Here is a 14,125-nt window from a genome sequence, read left to right as displayed (position 1 = left end):
CCCCTTGTGCTAATGCTAAAAACATCACAGCTGAGGCTAAGCGTTAAGCGTTTTTTTTTTCAAACTACTCATTTATGTGAAAATGCACATAGAAATTCTCAGGGGGAAAAACCCCAGTGCAAAGTGAAAAACCAGGAAAAAAACAAATGAATCTTGTCTAGACACACATTTCTAGTTTCTTTTTTTCTGGCCTGTCCTTCAAGATAATTTTCTGTTCTGTGACAATATAAAATATTGTAGTATAAGTTTGTTAAGTTCAGGTTGATTCCTGTGCCATATAAAGTGCACAGCATAGGTCATTAAATAATTACTTCTGTCCTTACATTACTTACATTACACACTTTTTTTGTCCAATAAGTAGCTATTTAAGCTTGATGCATCTTCTAGAGGTCTATTAAACTATGACCAATCCATCACTTTTCAGCTACACATTTCCCATTTCCCAGAAGATTGCACACTTTTATGTGGGATGTTGAGCATTTACAAGCAAAGTAAATCCAGAATGGTACATTAAGGAAAAAGAACTTTGTTGGTATTTATAGTTGACAACATAAGAAAACAAAGAATAAAGTTTGAAGTCTGAAAATCTTGAATCTGAATCATTGAACACACCCAAATTAATTCTTCAGTGTTTTTCTTGTGTAGTTAAACCAAACAAACTTTAACAAATATGAACAGACAAACATTTTGTTGAATTGTCAGACCTATGTTAGGCTAATATGTTACTGAAATCTTACATTCTATTTCTCTTTCATGATAAAAGTGAATTCCAACAGTCATTCAGAATGATTGATTACCTTATTGTCATTCAAAGTGGATTGACCACTTTATTTTCATCTCAGTGACTGAATTATTTAGAATTTAACTTCTCTTTAATTAACACTATTCAAAATGTTCAAACTATTCAAATATAATATGGCCTTGGAATCAAAGGCTTTAGGCATTTCAGAGTTTCTTCCATTGTCCTTTTGATTAAACATGCAGGACCATAAAACGTGAACGCATGACTGACTTTTCATTTTCTATGAATAATAAACAGTCTGTACACATACGTTTGTGTTCTATTTTGTATATGGGTAGTCCATTTGTGCAGTTTGTTTCAGTGAAATAGGCTGAGAATCACAGACTTTAAAACAGTTGTAGAGGCTACTGAGTTCATAATGAGTTCTGCCATATGAGGCTTGTTGCAAGGGTCGTTTAGGTTCATGTAGCTTTAGCTTGTCAGTAGATGCCAGAACAGTGGCAGAGGGACTAGCAGGAAGCTGACCCCTCCACTGATCCTGGAAGCATGGCCCGTCACATTGCAGTCGTCTGAGTAGCAGCAGTATACCTTCACCCCTGGAGCTCTGTAGCCTTGGCTGTTGGCTTGGCTACAGAATGATTTGTAGGAACAGGACTTCATCACACCACCTGAGAATAGGATAGATATATTGAAAGCAAGTTGTCACTGAAGTTCTAAAGTGCTCTGATCCCCACAAAGGAATAGTGGACCCCCTGCTACGTCTGAGCTGTGGCCAGACGGAGCAATCTGTCCACCACCTCACCATTTATCCTTATTTTAAGCTCCTGATATCTCTCTCTCTCTCTCTCTCTCTCTCTCTCTCTCTCTCTCACACACACACACACACACACACAGCCTTTACTGCTCTGATCAAGTGTAAAGCAGGGAGCTTGTCGACTCAATGAGAAACTACAATGTTGTACACACATACAGCTAAACACTGCAGGGCCTCAAAACACTCAGCAATTAATTCTCTAAATTGTTCTTCAATTATAGCTTTAACAAATAGTTCACAATGCAATCAGCCTATAGTTTATGCAAATTCCTCAAAACACAAACAGAATATACTCTTAATGAGAGGGAGGGAAAACTACAACAAATTTCAAATTTTAAACTCACTGCCATGTCCTTTAACCACAGCACATGCATCTGAGTAGCTTGGACATAATTTTGATCCTTGACGATTGCAGTCTTCATCTGTTGATCCCATGCAGGTATAACACTGCAGGGCCTCACCTAGAAAAAGACAAAGAAAACTACAGTTATATGTATTCCTTTACTGCTTCTACTACTACTACTACTATAATAATAATAATAATAATAATTATAATAATAATAATAATAATTATTATTATTATTATTATTATTGTTATTATTATTATTATTATTAATAATAATAATAACAGTTATAATAATGATGATGATTATTATTAGTTGTAGTAGTGGTAGTATTTATCATTATTATTATTATTATTGTTGTTGTTGTTGTTGTTGCTGCTGTTATTAATTATTATTATTAGATTTGTTGCTGGTATTTATTATTATTATTATTACATAAATTTGAGGTTTTATTCCATGTAATTCTGGAACATATCTATTGGTCCATTCATCAAAGTAATTTTACACAATATGAAGGATTGCTGTAATGTTCCAATGATATAGTAAACTAAAAAATGACATGTTTTTGATTGGACAGTGACAATGTATGATTTCAAATTTTATAAATGGAAATAATAATACAGTGTAATCAAAGACAGTAGCAACATCAATGAACAGTGCCCCTTGTGGTGCACTTTGCTCATCATGAGGGAGTAAATGAATAAGTGAGTTGCAAGGTACTTTGCATCAAATACTAGTGGTAGAAAAGTAGTAGAACTGAACATTAAAAAGAACTGGCTGTAAACTGGCTGGGCTGTAAAACTGGGAAACCAATGGAGTGAAGTTTACCAGTCCAGGATTCAGTACAATGACAGAGTTGTGAATCACATGAGTTACTGATCACAGCAGCAGGTCATGTCGCAGTCATACTACTCCAGGGACCTGGAGGTTATGGGTTCAAGTCCCGCTCTGGGTGACTGTCTGTGAGGAGTTTAGTGTGTTCTCCCAGTGTCCACATGGGTTTCCTCCCATGTTCCAAAAACACACATTTTTAGGTGGATTGGCGACTCAAAAGTGTCCATAGATGTGAGTGTGTGAGTGAATGTGTGTGTATTGCCCCGTAAAGGACTGGCGCCTCCTCCAGGATGTGCTCCTGCCTTGCGCCCAATGATTCTGGGGAGGCTCCAGAACCACCGCAACCCTGAACTGGATAACTGGTTTCAGACAGTGAATGAATGAATGAATAAACCTACATGAGGCAAGCACAGGACAAACCAAACCACTCATTTTTCTGCAAATAAACTATCCTGTGACATTTGTTGTGAATAATTAAAGTGACCCGCATCCTATTTATTAATAGCCATTGTAGCATTTGTCCACTAAGCACATTCATATATTATGAATACATCTTGTCAGTATACAAATTGTGAGTCATTAGCTCTAATTCACTGGGTGTCCCAGAGGTCAGTAGCTTGGCGAAAAAAGAAATGCTCAGCGCTCCTTGGCTATTATATTTTTCAGCTAAACCTCTTTGATGCACTTTTGCCTTTATATCCCAAATGGATTTTTCACACAAACAACATTTGAAGTATAAGCCAAACAGGCCAGAACTTGTCTGAAAGTAATATCTGGGCGTCTAAGGGGAAAATGAAACATATTTAAGGGCATTTTGGGTTTTGTTTGTGTTTTCTCTATGATTAATATTTTGTGCTGAAATCTGTTACATCTGCTTTCTCAATAGACTGCAATACCTGGCTTTGAAGTTGTTCACTGACAGGACAGAGGGATACAGCAAGCACATATGATCCAACATCTAGCAAGTCTCCAGTGTTTCAAATGCTTTTTGAAGGAAAAGTATCGCCCTAAGATCACATCAGCCTTATAAACAAACAAAAATATATATATAAAAATCTGCCATCCATATTGACTCAAGAACCCAGAGGTGCCAGTGGTCTGAGGCTTACTGTGATATCTTGCTCATGATCATAGCACTATTGGTTTGACAGAAGCAGAGGCCTTCATCCCCTGTGAGCAGGCAGTTATCAGCTTATCAATCCCGAGCCATTTAGCAAATATCCCCACTCGCAATTTTGATCTATTCAAGATGTGACACTTTTTTTGCAGATCAGTGGGAGAGCCTCCAGTAGTGATTGGTTCATGCTAATAGGAGCAGCATAGGAAAGCAGATTCAGAGAACTGACCTCAATCCCTCCTCTACTGCCAAGTTCTCTCCATGAGCCATTGTCATTTAGCTCAAATCAACCTAAACACCCATTATGAGCTTAGGTGTTAGGATTGCATGCTAGTTAATCAAAATAACTGCTGAGCACATAAAACTTACATATCTCTACACTTCTTAAGCTTCTTAATCTGTTATAAATCTTTAATCTTCTACTTCCAGGTAGTCGAGGTACTGCAGAGGGGAATTTGTACTCACAAAGTTTTACATTTAACAAAGTATAGCATTCCCAGTTGAACTAGACACAGTGGCAGATGCCAAATGCCCAGTGCCAAGTGTGGGCTAAAAAGGGGACAACACCCCCCAGCATTAAGCTGTGGTGTAATGGAACTCCATTCTCTGGAGTTATTAGCATAATAATAATATGTAGTTAACTTGGCATTTGTGATCCAGACCTTATCACTGAACATGAAAGTACAATTCCTGTTGCAGAATGCAATCTAATATTCATATTAGTGTTCCAGCCTAATATGAAGCCTCCACAAAAGGGCAGAAGCTGTTACTTCAGCAAAAACAAAGACAGAATTTGTATCGGTGCAACTGATTTATGAAGAAACATTGAATGAATAGGCATCAACCACCATTTACAAACAAGGAAAAACATCAATATGGTTCAATGTGTCTGATCATATGTGTCATATGTCTGATCTTTTCTATATTGAAGCCCAGTGTCAATAAAACATCATTTTGTTCTTTCCAGACATCATTGAACATGTTGTGATCTCAGTCAGCTTCAAAGGACAGTTTTGTAAAACAAGAATTTTGTTTTAAAGGAAATCTTTGACAGTAAAGTATGTGAGAGATGTTTTTCATAGTGTGGAAACATTTAACAAAGGCAGCAGCATAAAGAAAAAACAGACATCACACTGAACTGGAATACTTCATCCAAAACACCAGATGGAGGTCTAGACTGAAAAGCTTAAAGGGCAGGAGTACACACTGTTCCATATGTTGCTTTTAGAGTGGAACAAATCTAAAAAGTGAAAAACAGCAAGAATAAGAGAGGTATTTACTTACTGTGGACAGCAAGCAGGGCAAAAGAGAAGCCAAGCAACAGGCAGCACTGGACAGCTCTCATGTTGTGAGTCGTCTTTGGCTGGCTCTTGGATTTCACAATGAAAAGCAGGTTGTTTGCCTCTAAAACCTCTGAGCTCATGCAAGCTATCAGAGAGCTAATACCCCTACAGAAGTGGACAGAGGAAGATTACAGGCTTGTCCACTGAGGCCCTAAGACTAGAGCCGAGCCTCCACAACTAGATTAATCAGGATGGAGGAACCAATTATCTCTCCCTCCCAATAGTGACCATCATTTTAGATCTTTCTGCACAGGCTACATACGCAGCAGTTAGTAAGCTGAGCACGGCCCAGTGAGCCTCGTAAAATGAACTTCTTTATTATTTCAAAGAGCAGCCAGCATCAGCCTGGCTAAGAGGCAATGGAAACTTATGTTTTATTGATAGCGGCATAAGAAACTGCACCAAAGGCTGAAGTTCACAAAGGTAATTCTCTATATTTGAGCCGTTATTTCCCATGATTCAGCGCAAAAAATTTTATGAGTCACACCTCATTCAAAACACTGGTCTCTTAAATACACTGAATTGTTCTAAACAAATTGTACTAGCTATTAACTGCCAAAAAACAACAACAAAAAAGATCTCTGATGTTCTCTCCTTTGTCCTGCTGTATATATACCACTCACTGTCCATTCTTTCAGTTCCTCAACTATACAGGAGCACTTTGTAGTTCTACAAGTACAGACTGTAGTGTATCTGCTGCTCTGCATGCTTTGGCCCCTTTCACAACAGTGCATGTATGATTTCGCTGGTGGGTCTTTCTCTGTGCTACAGTGACACTAATGGGTTGGTAGTGTGTTGCGTTGGTATGAGGGATCAGACACAGCAGTGCTGCTGGAGTTTTTAAACACTGTGTCCATTCAGTTAGACACCTACTGCATTGGTCCACCTTGTGGATGTAAAGTCAGAGACAGTAGAGTACCTGGTGTTTCACAATTTGTGTCGGTTGTCCTCTAGGCCTTTCTTTAGTGGCCATTGTGTGCTGCCCACAGAATGTTGTTGTTTTATTATTTTTGATTGGTGGACTAGTAGGGCGGCACGGTGGCGCAGCAGGTAGCGTCGCAGTCACACAGCTCCAGGGGCCTGGAGGTTGTGGGTTTGATTCCCGCTCCGGGTGACTGTCTGTGAGGAGTTGGTGTGTTCTCCCTGTGTCCGCGTGGGTTTCCTCCGGGTGCTCCGGTTTCCTCCCACAGTCCAAAAACACACATTGGTAGGTGGATTGGCGACTTAAAAAAGTGTCCGTAGGTGTGTGTGTTGCCCTGTGAAGGACTGGCGCCCCCTCCAGGGTGTATTCCTGCCTTGCCCCAATGATTCCAGGTAGGCTCTGGGACCCACCACGACCCTGAACTGGATAAGCGCTTACAGATAATGAATGAATGGTGGACTAGTCTTAGTCCAGTAATGACAGTGAGGGCTTTAATTTGTCATTTATAGATAGATAGATAGATTTGTACTGGCATTGCTCAGTATAAGTACAAGGCAATGAAATACACTTAGCATCTAGCAGAAGTGCAAATAAATAATAGCATAGTGCAAAAATAGATGAGTGCAAGAGCTAAGAGAAAAAAGTGCAATAAATATGAGTACAGTAATGCAAATGTACATAAGCATGAAGTATATATATATATATATATATATATATATATATATATATATATATAAAACAAATATAACAAGATATGAGACACTACATATATGGTTAATTAGAATATATACACAAGTGAATTTGGTACGTGTTCTCCCCGTGTCCGTGTGGGTTTCCTCCGGGTGCTCCAGTTTCCTCCCATGGTCCAAAAACCAATGTTGATAGGTGGATGTGCGATTCAAAAATTGTCCATAGGTGTAATATCAAATATCAAAATATCAGTATTTTGTTTTTGCTTGAATCATGGAAAGTGTAGCCAAGTGGCGGAGAGTGTCCGGTTTGGTGGTCTCAGGATTCCATGTCTGCTTTTTGCAGATGATGTGGTCTTGTTGGCTTCATCGAGCCGGGACCTCCAGCTCTTGCTGGACCAGTTTGCAGCCGAGTGTGAAGCGGTAGGGATGAGGATCAGCACCTCCAAGTCCGAGTCCATGGTACTCAGCCGGAAAAGGGTGGAGTGCTCTCTCCAGGTTGGAAGTGAGATCCTGCCTCAAGTGGAGGAGTTTAAATACCTCGGGGTCTTGTTCACGAGTGAGGGAAAGATGGAGCGTGAGATTGACAGGCGGATCGGTGCAGCGTCAGCAGTAATGCGGGCTCTGTACCGGTCTGTTGTGGTGAAGAGAGAGCTGAGCAAAAAAGCAAAGCTCTCGATTTACCGTTCAATCTACGTCCCAACACTCACCTATGGTCACGAGCTTTGGGTAGTGACCAAAAGAATGAGATCGCGGGTACAAGCGGCTGAAATGAGTTTTCTCCGCAGGATGTCTGGACTCTCCCTTAGAGACAGGGTTAGGAGCTTGGACATCCGGGAGAGACTCGGAGTGGAGCCGCTGCTCCTCCACGTCGAGAGGAGCCAGCTGAGGTGGTTCGGGCATCTGGTTCGGATGCCTCCTGGACGCCTTCCTGGAGAGGTGTTCCGGGCATGTCCAACGGGGCGGAGGCCCCGGGGCAGACCAAGAACATGCTGGAGAGACTATATGTCTCGACTGGCCTGGGAACGCCTCGGTATACCCCCGGAGGAGCTAGAGTCGGTGGCTGGGGAGAGGGAGGTCTGGGTTTCTTTGCTCCGACTGCTTCCCCCGCGACCCGGACCCGGATAAGCGGTGGATAATGGATGGATGGATGGATGGAAAGTGTTATAATTTTATAGCTTTAATTTTTAAGTGTGTTGGTCCTGAGAAATTATTTTGATGTCTAGTACTTGTGCTGGAATTTTATCTATACCACGCCTCAGCCATGTCCTATACTCATCTAGCATATAAGAATAGTAGCACTTTTTCAGGATCTGTCACTCTTTTTCCTTATGCTGGACCGGAAAAACAGACAATCTTGCTCCAAAATGGCTGTGAGAACAAATCCTGGCCAGACTGTCAGAATTTGACACAAGGCCAAGTGAACCAAATGGAACTGAGTCATTATGTGGTGTATGAGAAACCTGCAGATTTCTCACAGGCAATCACATGCAGATGGGCAATTTCTGTGCCTGCATGTCTCATATTCCCTGCTGAATGTAAACACCTGTGAGCTGCCTTGATGACAACAGGCATGAGCAGAAAAACTTGCAACTGGTGGGAACTGGGGGAAAACAGACAACGGCAAACTGTACTCATTACAGTGTTGAAAATTTTCCAATTCCCAGAGAAAAATTATCATTTAATTGCTTCCGCTGTGGTCTAAATTGATTAGTGTAGGATCAAAAGAAGACAAGCCACAGTGTTTATTGCCATCTTTTATTGCACTTTATAAGCGGGTGCTGTATAACTGAGTAGAGTTCCTCTTTAAAGAAACTTCTACTGTGCCACATCAACCGAAGCAGGACTGAGACAAAACCCATCCAAATTTGAATTAGCTACCTTAGGACCAGAGACAGAGAACATTATGCTCATTAACATTTCAAAATAAATTTTGATAAAAATTAAAAATCACACATTGGTTTTGCTAAGAGGCAAATAAAACATAAGAGTATCTACAAAAACAAAGTTACACAAGGAAGCAATTTAAACAGTATAAAAAAAACTGCAGATGTGTTCTTTTACAATATTTAGCTCATATCCACAGAAGAAAAAGGAAGTTCCGATTCTACCACATGCTTTTAATAATCATTTCATAATCGTATATATAAATATTATCTTTCTTATCATCACTTGTGTTTTCAAGTTCAAAGAGGGTACCACGGGAATTAGTTTAACAGTCAGCTCCATCAGTGGTTGTCATGGCAACATATCAGTTAAACTCATCTTCACTCTAGGCGCACACATTCACTCACATTCTCACACTCATACACACACTCTCATAAAATATCTGTACTGATGGGGAGTACATCTCTAAAAACTTCCACAAGACCCTTGTTACAGGTAAGTTGGTGCACAATAAAACATCAAAACATACAGTAAGTAATTACAGTGGAGTCAAAGTCCAGAGAGCTCTCCCAGTTCCTGGGAGTCCAGTTTCATGAAGAACATCAGTAGTGTTGAAGATCTGAACACAGTCCATGATTCTGTCCAGCCTCACACGAACAAATCCCAGCTTTGCAACTTTGTTTCAGTTTCTGTCTAGTGGTAGTGAGGTGTGGACTGAGGTCATGTGACAGGTAGCTAGCTCCTCCCCATTTTGGCAATCAGCTCATCACAGATCTTGGTCAGCTCCTCAATCTCTTTGTTCTGTGAACAGCATCAGATATATTGTGTTAAACACATTTACACGGACTGATTTACTACAAACTTATGCTAACAAAAAGGCTGTGAATCTTAATCTGTGAAATGTTAAATTGACCATGAATCTTTAGGTGAATAGAAAATAATTCCTAACATCCTCAAATTTAGTCATGATTTAATTTAGTGCAAAATATATATATATATTACCAAATTTCACCCAAATTTAATCATTTCCAACTCCTATGTTTTCCAGGTCTCTGCAGTCACATTGCACACAATAGTGGGAGGAGAAGGAGAGCCATCCCACCCACCCAGAGCCTCGGATGTTTGGAGCATCATGAAGGAAAATTATTTTTTATCCTACATTATGCTCAGTGCACAGCAGTACAAAGAAACACACACAAACACACACACACTAGTGATTCAGGGTAGTAAACACACCCAGAGCAGCAGGCAGCAGTGGCCAGGGAGCATTCTCGGGGTTGGGTGCCTTACACAAGGGCACTTCAGCTGTGAATGTTCCTGTTGGCTGTTGTGATCAAATCAGTGACCTTCCGATCTCAGTCCTGCTTCTCTAAATATTATGCCTCCTACCCTCAAAAATACCCTCAATGTTCCCCTCCACTGACATCTTTAATGAACAGTGAAGTTTGTGTGTGGGAATGAAGAGAAACCCTAGCTTTTCTGCTATTTCCTGATGATAGTGTCAATGCTTCCAGAGTATATTTTAATATACTTCACCATAACAAAACTGACACAAATGGACCTTCAAATAGCATATTTTCATTCATTCATTATCTGTAACCGCTTAATCCAGTTCAGAGTCGCGGTGGGTCCAGAGACTACCTGGAATCATTGGGCGCAAGGCAGGAATACACCCTGGAGGGGGCGCCAGTCCTTCACAGGACAACACACACACTCACACATTCACTCACACCTACGGACACTTTGGAGTCGCCAATCCACCTACCAACGTGTGTTTTTGGACTGTGGGAGGAAACTGGAGCACCCGGAGGAAACCCACGCGGACACTCCTCACAGACAGTCACCCGGAGCGGGAATCGAACCTACAACCTCCAGGTCCCTGAAGCTGTGTGACTGCGACACTACCTGCTGCACCACCGTGCCGCCCCAAATAGCATATTTACACCCCTCTAACAACAATGCTATGTAACCTGATGAAGACACTGAGCATAGACATATAAGTGTGAGGTCAAACCTTTTGATCCAGTGTACGTTCCAGTGAATCCACTTTCATTTGTTCTTTCCTCAGAGAGGCCTGGTACGCTGCTTGTTCCTGCTTGGCTTTGGAACGCACTTGAGCAATTTCTGCATTGGCCCTGCAAGATTCACAAACAGCCTCACGGTCAGCTACTGCCACTGTGCATTGTCCATTAAACACCACTCACTGAATTTACTGCCTTTTGGCACCAGTTGTATACAGCACACACTGTCTATCCACTAAATATATCAGTGCAATTAAATTACTTGTCTAGTTTCTCCTCAGCGTGGATTTTCAGGGCCTGATAGCGCTGCTCCTCCTTGCGAACCCGAGAGAGATATTCCTGTGCACACTTCTTCAGCACCTCCTCATTCTGTTGTGGAAAGAAATCAGTGAGTGTCTGAAGAGTAGGTACATCCAAGTGAATCTCTAAAACCTCCGTAACTGACCTCCCCCTTTCTTTGCCCACAAACCTTCTTTAGTGACAACTGTTTGGAGGATGGACATGCTTTTGAGAAATCTGACAAAAATACTATTTAACCTAATGAAAACAGAAGAAAGCTATTTTTTACAATAACACAGACATAGCTTGTATCTCCATAGCACTTATAATCAAATATGACAGTCTGGAGCAGCAGCAGACAAGCCTGAGTTCTAAAGCATTGAGGTCTAAAGCTCTTTATCACTGTACTGGATGCAATTGAATTGAATTTTACAGAGTAATGACAATTTATTATCTTTTAAATCGATAACTAATACTCCATCCCGTAAAGTGGTGTAATTAAAAGCTCTTTGTCATCCATATAATCATGTCTTTAGTTTGCAGTTGAATTAGCTGTGAAATAACTGATGTTTTGCCAATTCTGTAAGTACATTCAAAAATGACAAAATCCTTAATGATAAAATGATTAATAGTTCCTAGTTGTTTAAATACAGAACTTAAATAAATAAAGACAGCTACACTTTCCCTTCATGTTAATGCCATTCTGAAAACCTGTCAAACTGTGCAAGAGTTGCTGTAACATTTTGGTAGAGTGGCAGAGCATAGACAGGGGATTCCAATATACTGCGGGAGTCTTTAGCTGGTGATGGTAGGTGTGATGACTGCTGATGTTGGTGTATGTATGCACATCACTTGCTGCCAATGCGTTGATTGAGTGATTTCTTGATACCAAACTATATACCTCACCTTGCGGAAACCTTCTAAAACATCCTTCATTTTCTCATAGCGGCGGAACAGATCAGCCAGAGACTTCTCCACTGAGTTGAGGTCTGCCAGGGCCTGGTCTTTCTCCAGAATCAGCTGCTGGATGGTGTGATGGGACAGAGACTTCTCCCTCTGCTCATCCTCTACAATACGCACACACAGATAAATGATGGTGAGATCTTTATGGAATAAATCTGATTTATACCAGGTGTGACCCAAGAGTTCCCAACCAGGATGAATGAATAAATAACACACTTATACACTCTCGCATATCCACACACTCACACATTCACCTCTGAGTAGCCAAATGGAAGGCCAAAAGAGAAGCACTATTAATGGACTCCGAAGATGATATGTATTAGATCACTAATGATGATCACTAATATAAGATGACACTCATTTTAACCACGGGGGTCCTGTATAGCATGCAGACAAGACACACATTACACAATGGAAAACCAAAGAGACACAGTGTGAGAGATGAAACCACCACAGAGGTTCAACAAGCCGCCCTTCTCTGAAGAGTCCCATACAGCAGCACCTTTGATACTCTTCCATGTAAAACTGCATGCTCCCACCTACTTAATGTATTCACAGAGTAACAATGGGCACAATCCAAAATAATCTTCTTCTTGGTTTTAAAGCAAAAATAATATGACAATAATACACTTCTTACTATGGGAACATTTCCTTTCACTTAATATGGACTGTAGATGCGATAAGTAATAGTCTGGGTTTGAACTGGCACTGAAACAGCAACTAAGTAAAAGGGAAAAAGATGCAGAAATGAAAGATGAAGGAGACAAGCGTGGACAGACAAACTCCACCTCCTCCTGTTAACCTGATGTGTGCAGACGCAACACAAACAAACAAAAAGAAAACTCCTTCTTACTTACCTGGCATGCCTGTTTGGTTTATCATGTATTTATAGGCAAAAGAGGGAGCAAAACAGAAAAAAGGGAATGTGTTAAGTCAAGCCAGCAGGGAGGGATACGTGGGAGAGAAGTGTTACAGATAGAGAAAAAAAGGCTTCCTCCTTCCCTCAAGGTGTCAGAAGTAAAATAAATAGATGAAAGCAGGGAATAAGATCATTGACACAGTGTGAGGGAAAATTAATGAAACAAGGTAAGAATATAAAAGAATAAGCAAATACTGGATGTGAAGAAGAGGAATGAGGAAAAGTGAGGCTGAATTGTGTGGAAATGGAACAACAAAGCTGAAACTGACAGAACTATCGAAGAAGATTGCATTAAAAAGGGATAAAACAGAGATAACTTGGATTAAAAAGAGCTCAGGGTTCAAATAAAATGCATTTTCCAAAACCTCAACATATGACAGTCTATGTGATGGTTTTGGACAAGAGTACTGTTACATTATCAGAGGGTGGAAAAACTAGTCAAGTTCTGATGCATGGGACATATTTCAGTTTAATGAAAGTGTAAATGAAAGACAAGTAGAGATGATTTACGCTAGAGTTGAGGGCTTGAGAGATTTTGCTTGTAACTGACCAGTGGCTGAGTCCGGGAGCACGAAAGGCTTTTCTGTAAATTGAATAAAATAAAGTGGTATGTGAATCTGTAGTAGACTTGGCATGACTCAGGAAAGGGTGTATGGGATTCTCTTGTTTGGATATTGTGTTTTTGTAAAAAGACAGTGGAATTGCCTCAGAAATGAAGAAAAAAAATAAACCTTTCTTATTAAGCATTCAGTATTTAGAACTCACCAATCATTTGTGCAATGGTCTTCTCGTACTCTGCAACAATCCTCCTATAGATAAGAAATGAAAAACATTCCTGAAATAAAACTTTACCCTAGGATCAAAGTATCAAGAATGAGTAAATGTAGCTAGGTGCCAGGGGTTGTTTAACTACTAAGGTTGGGTGCTTAAACAAACCCCATTTCCAGAGGTTTTCATGTTTTTAAACATTTTTCTGTTTTTAATACATCCCCCCTGAGGGCCTGAAAATCACTGCTAGCTTATATTGGTTTTAGATGTTGAACATTGCATATAGAGATTTCACCAGATTCCTTAAATCTTGTAATGATATTATGCACTGTAGGCGAAGAAATTCCCAGGGAATTTGAACCACTTCCCAAGATTCAGTCGATCTGAGATGTTTTTTCTGTTTGTTTTGGCACTTTCACAATTTTTGGGGACATTTTGCAGTGTCTCAGCTGGGCTTTGTACTTTAACCATTAGCCTACAATG

At 40.3% G+C, this 14,125-nt stretch overlaps 2 protein-coding genes across 11 annotated transcripts in view; both read right to left on the bottom strand.

Annotated features, from left to right (window-relative positions):
• Positions 1–1,213: 1,213 nt before the first annotated feature.
• ly6pge (lymphocyte antigen 6 family member pge) lies at positions 1,214–5,196 on the bottom strand. The gene is made up of 3 exons (XM_066679213.1): positions 5,136–5,196; positions 1,901–2,017; positions 1,214–1,410 (listed from the first exon to the last, which is right to left on the bottom strand). The coding sequence occupies exons 1-3, from the start codon at positions 5,194–5,196 to the stop codon at positions 1,214–1,216; spliced, it is 375 nt and encodes a 124-aa protein (XP_066535310.1).
• A 3,364-nt stretch (positions 5,197–8,560) lies between these two features.
• Positions 8,561–14,125, bottom strand: part of tacc2 (transforming, acidic coiled-coil containing protein 2) — a 72,406-nt gene continuing 66,841 nt past the window's right edge. For all 10 annotated transcript variants that reach the window (XM_066678674.1, XM_066678667.1, XM_066678666.1 and 7 more), the window contains 5 exons: positions 13,640–13,683; positions 11,899–12,059; positions 10,976–11,082; positions 10,707–10,827; positions 8,561–9,493 (listed from right to left, as the gene is read on the bottom strand). In XM_066678674.1, the coding sequence (XP_066534771.1) occupies positions 9,428–9,493; positions 10,707–10,827; positions 10,976–11,082; positions 11,899–12,059; positions 13,640–13,683 (499 nt within the window). In that variant the 3' untranslated portion in view covers positions 8,561–9,427. The remainder of the gene's footprint in view (positions 9,494–10,706; positions 10,828–10,975; positions 11,083–11,898; positions 12,060–13,639; positions 13,684–14,125) is intronic.

This window comes from Hoplias malabaricus, chromosome 8 (genome assembly GCF_029633855.1).
Source record: "Hoplias malabaricus isolate fHopMal1 chromosome 8, fHopMal1.hap1, whole genome shotgun sequence".
NCBI classification, from domain to species: Eukaryota; Metazoa; Chordata; class Actinopteri; order Characiformes; family Erythrinidae; genus Hoplias; species Hoplias malabaricus.
The sequence above is the reverse complement of the archived record's forward strand: the minus strand, read 5'-3'. Positions and strand labels throughout refer to the sequence as shown.